We start from the raw sequence: 17,433 nt of genomic DNA on the forward strand, positions 1-17,433 counted from the left end.
ATTGAATGCAAGGACTACACTGTATAAGGTTTACGCTTTTCTGTAAGGTTTATAGAAATAAAAGCCCATTTTATTTATTTATTTAACACATTTGTATACCGCCCAAAATGCAAGTCTCTGGGCAGTTTACAACAAAAGAATAAAAACAACAAATCAAAAGGTTAACACATTACAACAATTTAAAATTTAAAATGTTAAAACTATTAAAAACACAATTAAAACAGTATCTAATTAAAAGCCTGGGTGAACAAATGTGTCTTGACTGCCTTTCTAAAAATTGTAAGAGATGGGGAGGCTCTTAGTTCAGCAGGAAGTGTGTTCCAAAGCCTCGGGGCAGCAATGGAGAAGGCCAGTCCGCGAATAGCCACCCGACAAACCAGTGGCAACTGCAGACAAACCTCTCCTGATTATCTCAGTGGGCTGTGTGGTGTGGTGACATTTCTTTACACATGATTTCCCACTGCACTTGCAAGTACTTTGAAATATTATTTCTGGCAACCTGCTTGTTCACGTGTATACATTAGTTACGTTCTGACTGTGTCTTCAAGTGCTGACTTACATGTGTGAATGGGCCATCACAGACAGAGCTTTCATATTTCCTGTCACCTCCAACCCAATATTTGTCTATGGAGTCAATTCACTGAGAGTTACTTTATTTATTTTTACATTTTAATATCTCCTCAAACTTGGTCTCTAGCCGATATACAAAATTAAAACCACAATTAAAAAAGTAAACAGTTAAAATGTATTAGAACCATTTAAACAGATACAACCAAATGCCTGGATAAAACAGATGCATTTTGGGGCTCTCCTAAAGGCATAGAATAAAGTCAAGTTCCAATGTTCAGAGGGGAGTGCATTGCAAAGCTCAGGGGCAGCTATCAAGAAGGCCCAACTCTGAATGGTTGCCAGCTAGATTGGCGGCAACTGTAGACAGACCTCTCCTGATTATTTTAATAAGCAGTGGGGTCTATACAGAAGAACACATTTTCTTAAGTACTCCAGGGCTAAAATACTGTAGGGCTTTAAATGCAGGGTCATTGAGTAAAGAGAAGCCACATAATGTACTTGCATGTGTGAATTAGCCCATGAGTAACCTGGTTTCTTTTCTGTGGCATGTCACTAAGTGTTTCTGGCAGTAACCACATACTTGTGGTGTGCACCCTAGGAATAGGAACGTAGGAGGAGGCACCACACATAACAGAATTCAAAGGCTTGTGTGTGGGCTCCCAGGACAGGAAGAGAATCAAGAAAGAAACTGGATCAACATTTGAAGCTGTCTTGAAGGTTTAAAGCATCTGCAGAGGAGAGAACCTCCATGCATATGTGTGGGGACTCTCCTGAGTTTATTATTTTAGTCGATTTTCCTTGACATCAACCTATGACTTTCTCTAAGTGACAAGAAAATTGCAATTGGCCCTTGACAGTTGGGCACAAATTGACTGAACAAAACAAAATCAAACTGCAAAGTAATCCCCAAGCAAATGTAATAAACCCAGCATCCCAGAGGACAGCATTCTTCTGCAGGCAGTGGTCTTATTGAATAAATTCTTCCCCGCTCTTTGTTTGAGCGCCGTGTTTTCCAAGACAAATGTAATTCATCGGTTTACATTTCCTCTCCCCTCAGCTTGTCTGCCAGGCACATATGGGGAGAACTGTAACCAAGTATGTCAGTGCGCTGGAAAGAATGAAGAGTGCCATCCTGTCACTGGGACGTGTGGCTGCCTGCCAGGGTACTATGGAATCCGCTGCGACCTTCGTAAGTGTCATTCTTGCTTCATCACCATCTATGATTAGCATTTGTTTGATTGGTTAGGACCAGATTCCAAAATTCTGTAGTGGAAATTTGGAGTACCTTTGATGCCAAAAGCCCCCCTTTTAAAAGGACAGATATTTAGTCTCTGGGATTATTTTGGCCATTGATTGATTGATTGCATTTTTATATTGCTTTTTTAACCCAAAGGATATACACAAAGTAGTGTACAATAACAACAGAGATAAATACTGTACAAAAACCTACTTTAAAATACAGTATCCTGACATGACTTCAACCAGTAATACGGTCTACAGAGCAAGCACTAAAATTACAGAAGAGTATATTTTTAGTTATATGTACTTGAGTATACAAGTGGGCAACATGTTAAAAGACAATTATGATTTTTTTCCCTATCATATTTGCACATTTTAACTCACATAGTTATGTGGAAAGAGCCTGAACCTTAGAGTCTCGAGTTCAAAATCCTCTCTTAACAATGGGCTTGCTGAATGATTTTGGGTGTGTTGCTGCTATATTTATATTTTCAGGTTTCCTTTCTGTAAAAATGAGAATATTAGACTGCGTTCCCACATTCATTTTGACCTGGGCCTGCAATCACAAAATGATTTTTACTTTGTTAATTCCATCTGGTAATATTTTTTTTGTTTATATGGGTATGAATGCACCATTCCATGGTGATAGCTGGTATTGCTCAAATTGGGAGCCTGCTCTTTCTTGTTCTGGTATTTACCCTGATGTAGTATGAGCCTAATCCCCCTCACAGGGTTGTTGTGAGTATAAACATAAAAAAAATACAAAGAACTTTGGGCTCCTTGAAGCAAGAGTGGGATACAAACATAAAAATGAATACAGAGAAGGATTTTTTTAAAATCATGCAAAATCAGAGAAAGAAAATCATCTTGTGAAGACTCAGCTGTATCAGGAGTGAGAATAGAAATTGGGCCTTAGTATATAAGAACATAAGAACAGCCCTGCTGGATCAGGCCCAAGGCCCATCTAGTCTAGCATCCTGTTTCACACAGTGGCTCACCAGATGCTGCTGGAAGCCTACAGGCAGGAGTTTAGGGCATGCCTTCTCTCCTGCTGTTACTCCCCTGCAACTGGTACTCAGAGGCATCCTGCCTTTGAGGCTGGAAGTGGCCTTTAGCCCTCCAACTAGTAGCCGATGATAGACCTCTCCTCCATGAAGTTATCCAAACCCCTCTTAGAGCCATCCAGGTTGTTGGACAACCTTAACAAATCACACAGGATTGTTGTAAAGGCAGACATGAATGCCCTGCTCCAGCAAGAAATGTCTGTGCACTGAAGAAGCTTGCATACACGGATGCCCTTCCTGGATTGGGAACTCCATGTGCATCAAGATGCCCATCCTGATACAGTACGTCCAGTGTAGCCCTATGTGCTGTACTAAGTCTCAGTGAAAGTATGCATTTCCATCTGCGTATAAACGTATATCTCCACCATTGTCTTAGGGTACATGTGTGGTGTTGCGCACAACTGTATCTAGATCAGGGCCAAGGACTCTAAGCATACATGAGGGAATTCTGTGCCCACTTAATTGGGAATGAGCCTCATTGGACTCAGTGGGTTTCTGAGTAAATATGCATAAGACTGAGCCATTTTGGAAGGGCGGTATACAAATCTAATAAACAAACAAACAAATAAAATTAAAAAATAGTTCACAAAAGAGTTCTTCAAAAGTACTTTTAAAAAAACCTATCCAAGTACTACAGGTAGAAATGTACTAATCTGGGATTACCAGGGTTAATTGCAAAGCATTAGCAAGATTTAACAAAGATGCAAACTGCAAGTTGCTGCCATGCTCTAGTTCAATATATATTTATTTTTCATGCATCCTTTATCAATTTATGGTGCTCTAAACCGTACCAGGAGATGTGGTGGACTGTAAATTTAAATACAAGAGTAGATTTATAGGCTGGGAGAATTTATTGCAAAGCATGTTCCTCTGGTGGGAGGACTTCTTCCCAATTATCCATTAACAGTTTTATTAGTGCTAAAAGCATTAATTGATTGAGTGGTATGATTAATTAGTGCATTCATCACAGACTTAAAAGGTGTAAATTTCTTTTTAAAATGGGCTGTAATTGATTAGAACCCCTGTAAAAGAGTGTTCAGTGCACATGGCAGTTTCAAAAACAAACTGGGTGCATCTTCTTGATTCAGGCAATATGTTTGACATGCTTTTCCTTACTAATTTACTCAGGAGTTATAATGATATTTATTTCAACACAACAAATTGGAAACCAGTGCAGGTTTTCAATACTGATAAAATATTATCCAGTCAGCTTGTTCCAGTCAAAAGTCTAACTGCCCTGTTCTGAACCAGCTGCGGGGGGTTTTTGGGTTTTTTTGTTTTGTTTGTTTTGTTATTATGCTTTTAATTTAAATACTTCTATACTTCTGCAAATCTAGGGAGTCCCCTGTGTATGTAGAAACTAATTACCTCAAGGGTAATTAATTATTCCCTGATCACCCTCAACCACAATGACTGAAAAACCCATGATGAGAGCTTTAGTCTTTTAACATGTGTAAATTTGAGAACCCGTCAGTTGTGGTCCTGTTTTGCTTCCAAACTAATAAAGAGCCCCTGGTGGCGCAGTGGTAAAACTGCCGCCCTGTAACCAGAAGGTTACAAGTTCGATCCTGACCAGGGGCTCAAGGTTGACTCAGCCTTCCATCCTTCCGAGGTCGGTAAAATGAGTACCCAGAATGTTGGGGGCAATATGCTAAAATCATTGTAAACCGCTTAGAGAGCTCTGGCTATAAAGCGGTATATAAATGTAAGTGCTATTGCTAGTGCTATAGGCACTTAACTACTTGAGTCTACTGTTTGAAGGGATGGTGATGATGCCACTTTTCCTCCATCAAGATTATCCAGGTTTTGGAGGTGGGGGGAGTACAGGAACCTGAGGAGAGGAAACTCTTGTCTGAACTGGGTGATAGTGTACATTTTGCTGTCCAAGGTTATAGTTCTATTTCCTATTCTAAATACTTAGTGTGCTCGCTTCGGCAGCACATATACTAAAATTGGAATGATACAGAGAATACTTAGTGTTGGCTCAGGAAACCTTGAGGGTGGGTTGTTAAAGAATATTTAATTGACAGTCCTAAAGTTTACTCTTGCCACACAACCATTTTTTATGAAGTGTTTCCTGTGTGCTCCTCCTTAACAGCTGCACAGCCACCATCTCCAAAGAGCTTCCTCAAAGCTTAGCACATTAAACCAAGCATGAATGCTGGTTATAAAGAGGACATAATGTAACTGACAGTCATTCAGCATCAGCATCTTTATCACGGTTCAATCAGCAGTGGTTTTGTAAAGTCAGCTTCAAGTTCTCCAGCCTTCATGAGAGCAATTCGATGAAAAGAAATTGCCATCCTGAATTGGGGAATGAAGACTCACTTGAAGGACATACTGCCAGTTGGGTGAACCTAAAATCTGCAGAGCAACATGCTTATTGTGGAGAAGGACTGTAGGCCAGTGGCAAGCATCTACTTTGCCTGCAGAATGTCCCCAGTTCAGTCCCTGGACAGCATATCCGGGCAGAGCTGGGAAGCATCTGACTGAAATCCTGGAGATCCACTGACAGTCAGAGTAAATCCTGAGCTAGGTGGACCAATGGTCTGAATCAGTATAAGTCAGCTTTCTGTATAATAGTGGCTTCTTAGAGACTGCAGTAAGATAGTTTGTGGAATAGACAAATGGGGTAAATGATCAGGAACATGAAGCGATTATTATTAATAATTGTTTAAAAAAATGTATGTAACGCTTTTCAGTGACATGTCCTCAAAGTGTATTTTATATATAGCAAAAGCATATGAACATGATTTCCTGTTGCAAAAGGGCTCACAATATAAACACACCATGACACCAGCAACAGCCACTGGGAGAGATGGTACGCTGTGCTAAGTAGGGACAGACTTCAAGAGGGGAAAGGGTGAAGCAGGCCCTCCTTGCACCATTCATACTGTCAGCCTCCCACAGCTGCTTTTCATTAAAAAACAACAACCTGGAGCCTCTTCATGCAGCTCTTGCTAAGTGTCTAACTTGGCCCTCAGAGTAGAGCATGTTGGGCTAGATGGACCGATATAAGGCAGCTTCATATCCCACAGAGGGTTGGTGCTTGATTGAGGGAAATCCAGTAAGCGTAAAAGAAGCCTCCTCCCTCTCCCCCCACTTATGCAAACTGTTTGACAAACCCTGCCTTAGGCTGCCACAGCCAAGGTCAGAAATAGGCTCAGAGCAGGGAGCTTTCAGTATGCTGTTAAAAACCAGGTTCGGTATACAGAGCCTCTCCCAAAGAACTTGAGTTGGGCTGAGTCCAGCTAGCATGTGGTTGGATATAGCTGGAAACCTTTCCTGGCAACAACTGCTATACTTATAGTACTATGAGAAGAAGAAAGAAAGAAGCACAAGAAATTATCCATAAAAGGTGTAGCTGGCTGGTAAGCAGAGGCTTTCAGCCGCCAAGAGCAACTGGGCTTTCATGTTCTCGAATTTTGGAGTGAAGAATTGAAAGCGTCTTGGCAAGGAGCAAAGGAAGCAGATAGCCTAGCAATAAGAATCACTCTATTCGCCCATAAATCAGTGCAAGGGTGTGCATATGCCTGACATATTGGAGTTAAAGAACAAAACTCCAACTATTAAATTTGCTGCAGTGGATAGTGAACTTCATGGTATCACTCCGCCATTTCAGATATGAAAGGCACATTCAAGCTGTGTACTTATATCCCCTTCCCATCATCACAAATTCAGGGAACATGGACCACATGTGCTGGCCACATGCCCCAGTGATGGAGCATGCAATGGCCACACATCAGACTGTGAAAAGGCTTCATGTGTGGATGTCATGCAGTGTCTGTCCAATCCCAGCACAGCATCCCTCCAGTGGCTGGTTGCTGGTGTCTGCTTTATACTTCTTTTTAGACTGCGAGCCCTTTGGGGACAGGGAATCATTTTCTCCGTATTATTCATTTTTCTCTGTAAACGACTTTGAGAACTGTTTTTATTGCAAGTGTTGGAGGAGGAGGAGGATGAAGTAGCAGTAGCAGCAATAGCAGCAGTAGTAATGTGGCCAAGACATGCCCTGCCATCAGGATATGTGCCAGAACATGGGGTCCATTTCCCCTTCATTCTTCTCCTGAACATATGCGGGGAAGGAGTTAGCAGCCTTGTTGAAACAGGATTTTTTTTAATACTCGCAGTGAATGTTTAAGGGAACTGCACATATTCCATTGTTACAAAGCACATGGGGATGCTGCTGAAAATGACAATGCCGCTCCTTTCCCAGTCAATGATTTGAAAGAGTGCCAGAAATACACACATCGCAGTTATGTTAGGACATAGATAAGTTGACCTAGATGTTACCAGCAGGTTGGAATCAACACAGAGGAGTACTGTTCTCAGTGGAAGTCCAGTTTTCTTTATTACTAGTCGTACTTACTTTCTTTACTTACTAGTAGTACTTTGCAACATGTAGTTCTTCCCTAGGACAGGGATTTTGTGTCAGTCCAAGGATTATACTTATTATTTTATGCTTGTGTACATGGGTGTGCATGCATGTGCACGAATCAAGATTCGTGTACGAAGGGCAGTTCGGGTACCTTTAAAGGTGAGGAGAACAGGTCCATACCTACTCCTCTGCTGCTCAACACAGCTTTCTGCTGTGGCGGCGCATCTCCCCCCCCCCCCCAGCACCCTTTGCATGGTGGCAGCCAGCACATGGCCACCGCTGCATCAGAAAGCCGCGTGGAGCAGCGTAGGAACAGGTACAGATCTGCTCTCCTCACTTTTAAATGTGCCCAAACTGCCCTTCGAATCAATGTACAAATCATGATTCGTGCACATCCCTAGCATGTGCAGACTGGCTATTAACTAAGTTCGGTAAGACCCTAACAGGTCACTGTTCATCTGCGGGATGTGCTTTAAGGAATAGAAAGCATGTGCATTTTTCCTTCCTCTCCTAGAGCAGATGAAACCTCCTCCTTCCCCTTTCCAAGGCAAGGCTTTTAAAACTCCCCTTATGAATTGGTCAAATATTGATACAGATAACATCGCCACAGAACGTATTACCAATAGGGGAAATGATGCCTCAAGGAAAGGACCAGAATACTCATGTGTTTTCTTGTTTACTTACATGCTTGTATCCTTTTTCATATGCCCCCCTTTAAGGGTTGTGACATTAAATGTATCAGTGTGTAGTGGCAGGCTGAAGTTTACTTCTGAGTAATAGCTGCACAAGGTTGCAGTTCAGATCAGGACAGCACATACATGGAGGATTTTATTTATTTATTTATTCATTCTAATTTTTTAACCATTAAAATCAGTTAACAATTAAAACAAAAATTATAAAACAGTATAAAACAATAATTAACAATTAAAACATCATAAAACAGTGACTAAACAATCACAGTTAAAAAACCCTGAAAACCAGGTTACAACATTAAAACCAACTACAACTATTTAAAAATCCTGGAAGGCCAGGCCAAACAAATAGGTTTTAAGGGCCAGTAAAGGTTTTGAAGGCCAGTAAAGAATTCAAATTGCAGATTTGAACACGGTGTGGTTCAGTTCGACCCCAAACAGTCGAACCAAACTGGTTCAATGTCAAACACGTTCACACATCCCTATTAACTACAATGGCACTTTGGAGGTTACATTACTGCTGGGGGGGGCATTTTTTGGCAGGAAAACAGCCCAGAGGTAAAACATTAAATATCTCCATCCTCCATGCTATGGCCCCAGTTTGAATTGTAGAACTGCAGAGCTGCGTCTCACGAATAAACTTATGCTTGTAACTATGTGTTGATGCATTTAGTGCCACGCATGGTTTGCCTCTTAGATTTAGTGGAACCTACTGCAAGGACTTTACAAAGTTTTGTGTGCAAAGTTTTGTTTGTCCTACTGTTCTGGAGAGTTCTATTCCTAATGTGCCTGCCACAGTGAGCAAAATTAGGCTTTATAGGCAGGGCTGCTCCCACGTTCTAAATGGGCTGTATGATTCATACAGGCCGTATGATTCCCCTCACACCTTTCCCAGCCCTCCATCAACACTAGTTGAGCCAGGAACTCTTTTGCAGAACTGCAGTGTATTTATTATTTATTTATTCTTTACTCCTGGTATCCTGCTCTTCTTCCAAAGAGCTCAGAGCAGCCTGTGTAGATTTTTCAGGTGTTATTCCACCTGATACTAAACCCCCCTTTGGATACTAAAATCCAAAGCTGCAAAGACAGAATTACAATGGGACCGTGAAAAGTAAGAAGCATGAATATGGGAAAGCTCGACACACTGAAAGATGAAATGAATCGACTACAGATTGACATCTTGGGCATCAGTGAATAAAAATGGACTGGAATGGGACACTTTCAGTCAGAAAACCATATGGTTTACTACACAGGACACAAAATCCAGAGAAGGAAGAGTGTTGCTTTTATAGTCAGGAAGGATATAGCAATCATAGTACTTAGATACAATGCTTTCAGTGACCGACTAATATCAATTAGATTTCATGGACAACCCTTTAACATGACAGTTCTTCAAGTCTATGCCCCAACGACTGATGCAGAAGAAAAGGAAGTTGATGAGTTTTATGCTCAAGTCCAGTCTGAAATTGACAGAACATGCAAGCAAGATGTGCTGGTGGTGGTTGGAGACTGGAATGCCAGAGTTGGAAATGGTAAGGATCAAAACACAGTCAGACTGTATGGCCTAGGAAACAGAAATGAAGCAGGAGAATGACTTATTAGTTTCTGCCAAGCTAATGATCTCTTCATTGCTAACACGTTCTTCGTGCAACCAAAGCAGCACCTATACACATAGACATCACCAGACAGAAAACATAGAAATCAAATCGATTACATTATTGGTGCAAGGAGGTAGAAGAGCCCAGTTATAACAGCAAAGATGTGGCCGGGGGCCAATTGTGGAACAGAAAACATACTCCTCATGTGCAAGTTCCAAGTCAAGCTAAAGCGGAAAAACAAAACTACCCAGCTTCCACGATATGATCTTGAGAATGTACCCACCATTTTCAAGCAGAACATCAGGAACCGCTCTGAAGTTCTGAACCTCATTGATAGGGAACCAGAGGAACTGTGGAATGAAATCAAAGCAGTTGTTAGGGACGAATGTGAAAAGAGACTGCCAAAGACCAAGAAACAGAAGAAAGCAAAATGGATGTCAGAACAGACGGTGGAAATTGCCAAGAAGAGGAGAGAAGCCAAAGTCAAGAAAGTTAAAGAACTCACAAAGGAACTTATTAGGGAATTTCAGAAAGCTGTTAGGAGAGACAAGGAGCAGTATTACAATGACATCTGTAAAGACCTTGAGGATGGAAACAGACACGGAGAAACAAGGCAAGTTTTCCAAAAGATCTCTGAACTCAGCAGAAGGTTCCAACCTCAAATTAGTATCTTAAGGGATGCCAAAGGAGAAGATCAAACAGAGATGGCAGGAGTATACTGACAATTTGTAAAGCAGGGACGTCAGCATCCAAGATACTCTAGAAGATATTCCCTACTTGCAAGGACCTCTAGAACGGGAAGATTAAGTTAGATGAGCACTCTGGTCATTACCAAGTTGGAAGGCTACAGTTATTGATGTAATAGCTCCAGAAATATGGCAGGGAACAGAAGAAGAATCAGTCAAGGCTCTAACCAAACTATGCCAGCAAATTTGGAGAACAACACAGTGGCCAACAGATTGGAAGAGGTCAGTCTACATACCCATATAAAGAAAGGAGACTTAACAGATTGCACAAACCATCACAGTGTCCTCAATTTCACATGCTAGCAAAACAATGCTCAGGATCATCCAATGCAGATTAGAGCCCTATGTGGAAAATGAAATGCCGGATGTTCAAGCTGGTTTCAGAAGAGGCCAAGGAACAATTGACATAATTGTTGTCGCACGCTGGATAATTGGGAAAGCCAAAGAATACCAGAAAGAAGTCAATATGTGCTTTATTGACTACAGAAAAGCCTTTGATTGCATTGACCACGTCAAGTTGTGGAATATCCTTAGGAAAATGGGCGTCCCAGAACATCTCATTGTTCTCATGATAAACCTATACACACGACAGGAAGCCACAGTCCAGACAGAATGTGGTGAAACAGACTGGTTCCAGATTGGCAAAGGAGTAAGACAAGGCTGTATACTTTCTCTTGATTATTCAATTTATATGCTGAACATATACTGAGAGAAACTGGATTAGAAGATGATTGTGGCTTTAAAGCTGGTGGAAGAAACATCAATAACCCTCGCTATGCTGATGACACCACTCTTATAGCTGAGAAGGCGGAAGATCTGCAAGCTCTAGTAATGAAAGTCAAAGGGCACAGTGAAAAAATGGGACTACAATTAAATGTAAAGAAGACCAAACTAATGACAATGGGTTCAGCAACCAGCCTCAGAATTAATAATGAAGACACTGAAGTGGTGGATAGCTTCTGCCTTTTATGATTGACCATCAACAGTAAAGGATCCAGCAGTCAAAAAATACACTGGAGGGTAGGGTAGCAGTTAAGGCCTTGGAAAGGATATTTACATGCTGTAATTTGTCTACACCTACAAAGATTAGAATCGTTCAGACAATGGTTTTCCCCATGACACTCTATGGATGCGAAAGCTGGACTTTGAAGAAGCAAGATAGAAAAATCATTGACGCTTTTGAACTTTGGTGTTGGAGAAGACTTTTGAGGATACCATGGAGAGCCAGGAAAACAAACAGATGGATCATAGAACAGATCAATCCAGAATTTTCACTCAAGACACAAATGACCAGGCTCAAACTATCATACTTCGGACACATTATGCAGATACCCTACTCCCTTGAGAAGTCCATAATGCTGGGAAAAGTTGACCAGCAGCAAGGTGGATGGACTCTATTACGGCAACAATGAATGCACCACTGAGAGAGCTTAAATGCCAAGTTGAAGACAGTTCATCCTGGAGAGAATCTATCTCTGTGGTTGCTAAGAGTAAACACTGACTTGAGAGCACTTAATCAATCCAAAAAAAATCCCACCTGTATCCCAATCCCTGCACAACATTTACCAGTGACTGTTGCTGGTGTTTGCCTTATGATTCCTTTAGATCAGGAATGCACAACTCAAATGCTCAAGAGGACCGGAACCAACTGTGGCTCAATTTTCAGCACATTAATTATTACGTTGTTAATAATAATAATAATAATTATTATTATTATTATTATTATTATTATTTATTACAAATATTAATAAAAGCTGGTTTAGTTGCTTGTTGATCCTGCGCCCGCCCCCCCCCGTTAAGGGGCCCACAATTTTTAATCAAGGATACTGGCCGGAAAATAGGCCTTATCACTACCGAGTCAGTGGGGCTCCTGGAGTGCATTCAAGCCCCAAATAAAATCCAAATTCTCTCCTCCTTATCCTTTCCTCTTCTCTTCCTAAATCGCTGTCAGTTTCCATGTGCAAATCTAGGCATGCTTATATGGCAGTAAGCCTCACTGGATATGTTGTGGGATGTATTTTGGAGTAAACATGCATAGGATGGCACTCCAGCCACTATGAGGTTGCTATGAGGGATAAGAGTGTCATATTGGGTCATTCAATTGATTGCATTTGCTTTGTTCCTCTGGCTCATAGAAGGAAACAGAGAACACTTCTTGCACCTTTGGACTAGTAGTATAAAAATGCTCTTCTTGCACTTAAGGGCTAAACCATATGTGACGTCACTGTAGCATCCCGAGTGGTACTCATGATGTTAGACAGGAGCCATATTCCCTGCCACCTTCTCATCACTGCAGCCTCCAGAACCTCTGGAAAAGCTATTCCTGAGGGGTCAAAGACCCGCTGGCAACAATGTGTGGCTGTAGGGGAAGGGACAAGAGCTAACAAAGGGACAGGAAAGATGTTTGCAGTGGTACAGCACTAGTCTGGATGCCGCCCATTACACACCCAGGCCCCAATGATGACAGGACACAGTAACTGGAAAAATTAGGGTCACTTTATTTATTAAATTACAAAGAACCTGTAACGAGGAATTTAACTAAACAGAGTGCTGTTACTACCCATGTGGGATAGCCTCATAAGGAGGACTGCCCACAACTGGGTGAAGGACCGGGTGTTAACTCAGCCTAGCACACAGTCTGGGCATCATCACAACTGTGATGCATAGGATGGCACTCCAGCCACTATGAGGTTGCAGGATAATCCTACCTGGGGGTCAGTAAAAAAAAGTCCCTGCAGGCTGGATCCGGCCCCTGGGCCTTATGTTGTATGGGCCTGCTTTAGATTATAAACCCTTTGGGGACAGGGGACCATCTTATTTATGGGTTGTTGTTTTCTGAGTGAACTGCTTTGAGAACTTTTGTTGAAAAACATTACCAGTATATAAAGATTCACAGTGGTGGTGGTAGTAGTCGTCAGTTCTCAGACCTGCTTAACATGTCTGGCATTTCTGGCAGGAAAACTGCATCAACAGCCTTTCAGTCATTTTCTGGACTCCAGAAAGAAGTTGCTGCTGAGAACTGGAAAGAAATATTGGGGCAGGGATGGGAGAGACTTGGGGGCTATAGTGGGAAAGAGGTTTCCCCTCCCACTCAATTCTGTCACTGTGATTTTATCTGAAGTTAGCCAAGCAGGGGCTGTAGCGTGGATCTGAGAGAAATTTCTCCACAAATGCACCAGCACTAGCTAAAGGAGAAATCTCCCCTCCTGAAGCAGGCACAGTTTTTGTCCCACCACTGTGGACCTCTGTTGTAGGTAATGGGAGCATTTCAAACGTGCTTTTTTGTTCTTGCAAAGCAGTCGCTGGGTGGGGGGGAATGTTGGTAAAGAGAGCCCCAGCACAAGCTACTGCTGTGAAAGGATTTAGGAACTGTTGGTCATGGCAGGACTAATCCAGGCCAGAAGGAAGACATCAGGAAATGACTTAAAGGGCTGGCTGCCTCTCCTGCAGTTCCCAGAAAAAACATAACACAGATACACAGGAAACTGTTAAATTAGAAAATGTCTTTATTAGATAACTGGCAGTTGGAAGCTGAAAACCTCTTTTATGGATGCTCAGCCTGAGAGAGTGGCAGGAGTGTGTGTAAACGGGCCCTGCATCTGCAGACAGCCCATCTGGGGAAAGTAGAAACAGACGAAAACATTGCATTGATGATAATTGGGTGAAATGTTGCCACAGATGCGTATGAACCATATGCCTTGCTCCCAGTTGAACTGAAATAAATAACAAGTTAGGAGGGCAAGTCTACTGGTAAGAGGAAGGATTACATGAATTACCACAACCGTTTCCAGTCATGGAACAAAAACTGTTGGCTTGAACTGGAAAACAATTCCACAGGCTTTGCCAGAAAATGAGGGAGTGCTGGTGGCGGGGGGGGGGGGGCGCAAGGGGTGGGGAGACAGATCCATACTCAGGTGTCTGAAGTGGAGTAAATAGCAAGCTATTTCAACGAGAGCCAGCCAGTGACCGTAAAGGAAGTGTGGTGGGTGAAAAAGACATTCATCGAAAGACAAGCCAAATGAGGTCATTATATAGAGGGTGTGTTCTCTCCGCTTGGTAGATATTAAAAAGGATGCTGGAGTGATTCACTCCTCTTTGCCAGGAACTGAGATTTCAACTATATACACAAACCTGCAGAATGCATGGCTACATTTTTATATTCTAATCAAAGAGAGGGAAACTGATCCACTCAGGTTGGTGGGGGCAGTGATGAAAGGAATTTCTAATATTTTAGAGGCGCTCCAGAATACGTTTAAAAATACAAGTATTTTACCTTTAGAGAAAACACACTCTAATCCAGGAGTTCTCAAACTTGGGTCTGCATATTATGTTGGATTACAACCCCCTTCATCCTCAGCCCCAGTGAATGATTGAATGAATAATTTATCATGGTCTTTGAGCCAACACCAAAAAAACACCACAAAATACATGATATCAGAGTTTTCATGGTACTACTAAGTATAGCTCAAACCAGCTCAAACCCAGGGGCAGATTAAGCCTTTTGCTGCCCGTAGGCAGCCAAGGATTTGCCTCCCCCACCACTGCAGCAAGGGTAAAACACCTCTGCGTGGCGGAACGGGACAGCAGTGGCTGCAGCAGGAAGGGTGGTGGTGGGGTGAGGGGAAAATTCCCCCTTTTACCTTTAAAGCAACACCACTGCAGAGTGGGGTGGGGTAGCAAGGGAGAGCTCCTCCCAGCTCCCCTCCTTCCTCCCCGAATGACTGCACCCCCCTGTCTGGAGCCCATTTTGTACCTTCCGCCACATGTTCGGAGGAAGACCTAACCTTACATGCAGCCGCACAGCGTTTGGCCACACACAGTGTTATGGGTACAAAGCAATTGAGTAGGAGAAAAAAAGGTATATTCATCATCCATTCTATAAAACAGATTTAAGAAGAAAACAGGAGGGTATCTCTGATTGTTTGTAAAATAACATCAATTGGGCCAACTCTAGCTTTAAAATCGCCAGCTACGATGACATAAGAATTTAGAAACATCATGAGATTATAAACATAAGCCTCAGAGCCTCTCTATGTAGCTCTGATTCCAGAGTGCAACTGCCGGGAGTTGGGGGGACACAAAGGCCATCGGGGTGGAGATAATGGAAACTCTATTTAAGCAGCATCTGTGCATCGAAGGTTGAGAACTTCTGCCCCTACTCAGACCAACTTGGCTCTGAACTGCCATGAAAGACAGACATACTTCCTGTTTTCCAAGCTATGCGGATGATTTTATGTTCTAAAGAGGGAGAGCATGCCAACAATGGTCATCCTTAAAGTTCAAAACACTCAGGATTTGGTAATGCATATGCAGTAAGCAGTACATGTTTTTGGATGGGAACAGGATTGTCCAGTAGAGGCCACTTACTTTGTGAGGAGGAGAGCCATTTGGCCACGATCCAATGGGCCCAGCAATTAATGAAAATTGATGCTGTCCTTGGGGGATAAGAGTGTCATATTGGGTCATTCAATTGATTGCATTTGCTTTGTTCCTCTGGCTCATAGAAGGAAACAGAGAACACTTCTTGCACCTTTGGACTAGTAGTATAAAAATGCTCTTCTTGCACTTAAGGGCTAAACCATATGTGACATCACTGTAGCATCCTGAGTGGTACTCATGATGTAGATAGGAGCCATATTCCCTGCCGCCTTCTCATCACTGCAGCCTCCAGAACCTCTGGAAAAGCTATTCCTGAGGGGTCAAAGACCCGCTGGCAACAATGTGTGGCTGTAGGGGAAGGGACAAGAGCTAACAAAGGGACAGGAAAGATGTTTGCGGTGGTACAGCACTAGTCTGGATGCCGCCCATTACACACCCAGGCCCCAATAATGACAGGACACAGTAACTGGAAAAATTAGGGTCACTTTATTTATTAAATTACAAAGAACCTGTAACGAGGAATTTAACTAAATAGAGTGCTGTTACTACCCATGTGGGATAGCCTCATTAGGAGGACTGCCCACAACTGGGTGAAGGACCGGGTGTTAACTCAGCCTAGCACACAGTCTGGGCATCATCACTACTGTGAGGTTACTCCTGCTGAGGGGATGCCAGCCTGCCCCACCCCAACCCATGCCACAAAACTCTTGAGTGGTGGGTGCAAGCCAGCTTCTGAGTGGGAGCAGATCCCAGCCCAGGGGCCGTGAAACCTATAAGGGCTGTTTCTCGGCTTCCCATTCACCACAATTGGCCCTTAGCCCAACACCAATGCAAGACAGTCAACCCAACCTGCACTCACTTGCCACAGAAACAGGGCAAACCTCTGTTTAACCCTACTTACCCCACCCTTCTAAAAGTTGACAAATTCCTCACTGCAGGTCCCAGAGGAACAAATCGTTCCCCTGATTGGACAATCACAATGGTATAAGGAACTGTCATGGACCCAAATGTCCGGATGTGGAATCACCCTTCCGCCCAAGGCAATGACTGCCCAACCAATTTACCAATTTCACGGTTAACCTTTTTCTGAGCACGACTGAAACATACAATCCCCACTTGACCCCGTCATTGCAATCAGGGAATCAGACAAGACCAAACAAGCATCAAACCAGGAAATCAGGGCAACCATACTCTGCAAATCTTTGATTGCTTGTAAAATTAAGCAAAGTAAAATGATATCATTACCACACAGATGAACTACTATAATTTGAGGAACTCTTCATCTGGCCATATACTCATCTAGGAGGGGCATGCAGAGACTCCATGTCATTCCACAATGTTCCTGCCAGTCTACTTCAGCATTACCAGCCAGATCCAACTGGGTGCCCATGCTGGTCTGACGAGCTCAACTACTGGCCCAGAATACATAGCTCTGGCCATAGATAAGCACTCAATAAGGAATCAGTGACTGGTGTTGAATTCCTGTAAAACAAAACAAGTTAGTATCCAGTATACCCCCAGTCCAATGGCTAACGACATAGTGGGCGAATATTCCACCAGCAAGCAGATGAGCGCCAACGCCCAAGGGCCCGAATTCTATCCTCAAGTAAACCCACCACAGTCACAGAAAATGCAGCCCCAATCCAAAATGAGTAAGTACCAAATTCGGTTGGATTAAAACAGACTTTTAGCATAGCTTCCTGTACCACAGCCCAGAACTGGTAACAGGTAAGTGGAGAAAAATCTTCATGACAGAAGAAAGGGCCC

At 42.7% G+C, this 17,433-nt stretch overlaps 1 protein-coding gene across 10 annotated transcripts in view; it reads left to right on the plus strand.

The window, feature by feature from the left end:
- Positions 1–17,433, plus strand: part of LOC128350055 (multiple epidermal growth factor-like domains protein 6) — a 339,846-nt gene that overhangs the window by 294,217 nt on the left and 28,196 nt on the right. For all 10 annotated transcript variants that reach the window (XR_008319136.1, XR_008319137.1, XM_053307637.1 and 7 more), the window contains one exon: positions 1,628–1,759. Coding sequence is in view for 8 of the 10 variants with exons in the window: in XM_053307637.1 (XP_053163612.1) it covers positions 1,628–1,759 (132 nt within the window). In the remaining 2 variants the exon portion in view is untranslated. The remainder of the gene's footprint in view (positions 1–1,627; positions 1,760–17,433) is intronic.

The sequence above is a fragment of the Hemicordylus capensis genome, chromosome 3 (assembly GCF_027244095.1).
Source record: "Hemicordylus capensis ecotype Gifberg chromosome 3, rHemCap1.1.pri, whole genome shotgun sequence".
Classification (NCBI taxonomy): domain Eukaryota; kingdom Metazoa; phylum Chordata; class Lepidosauria; order Squamata; family Cordylidae; genus Hemicordylus; species Hemicordylus capensis.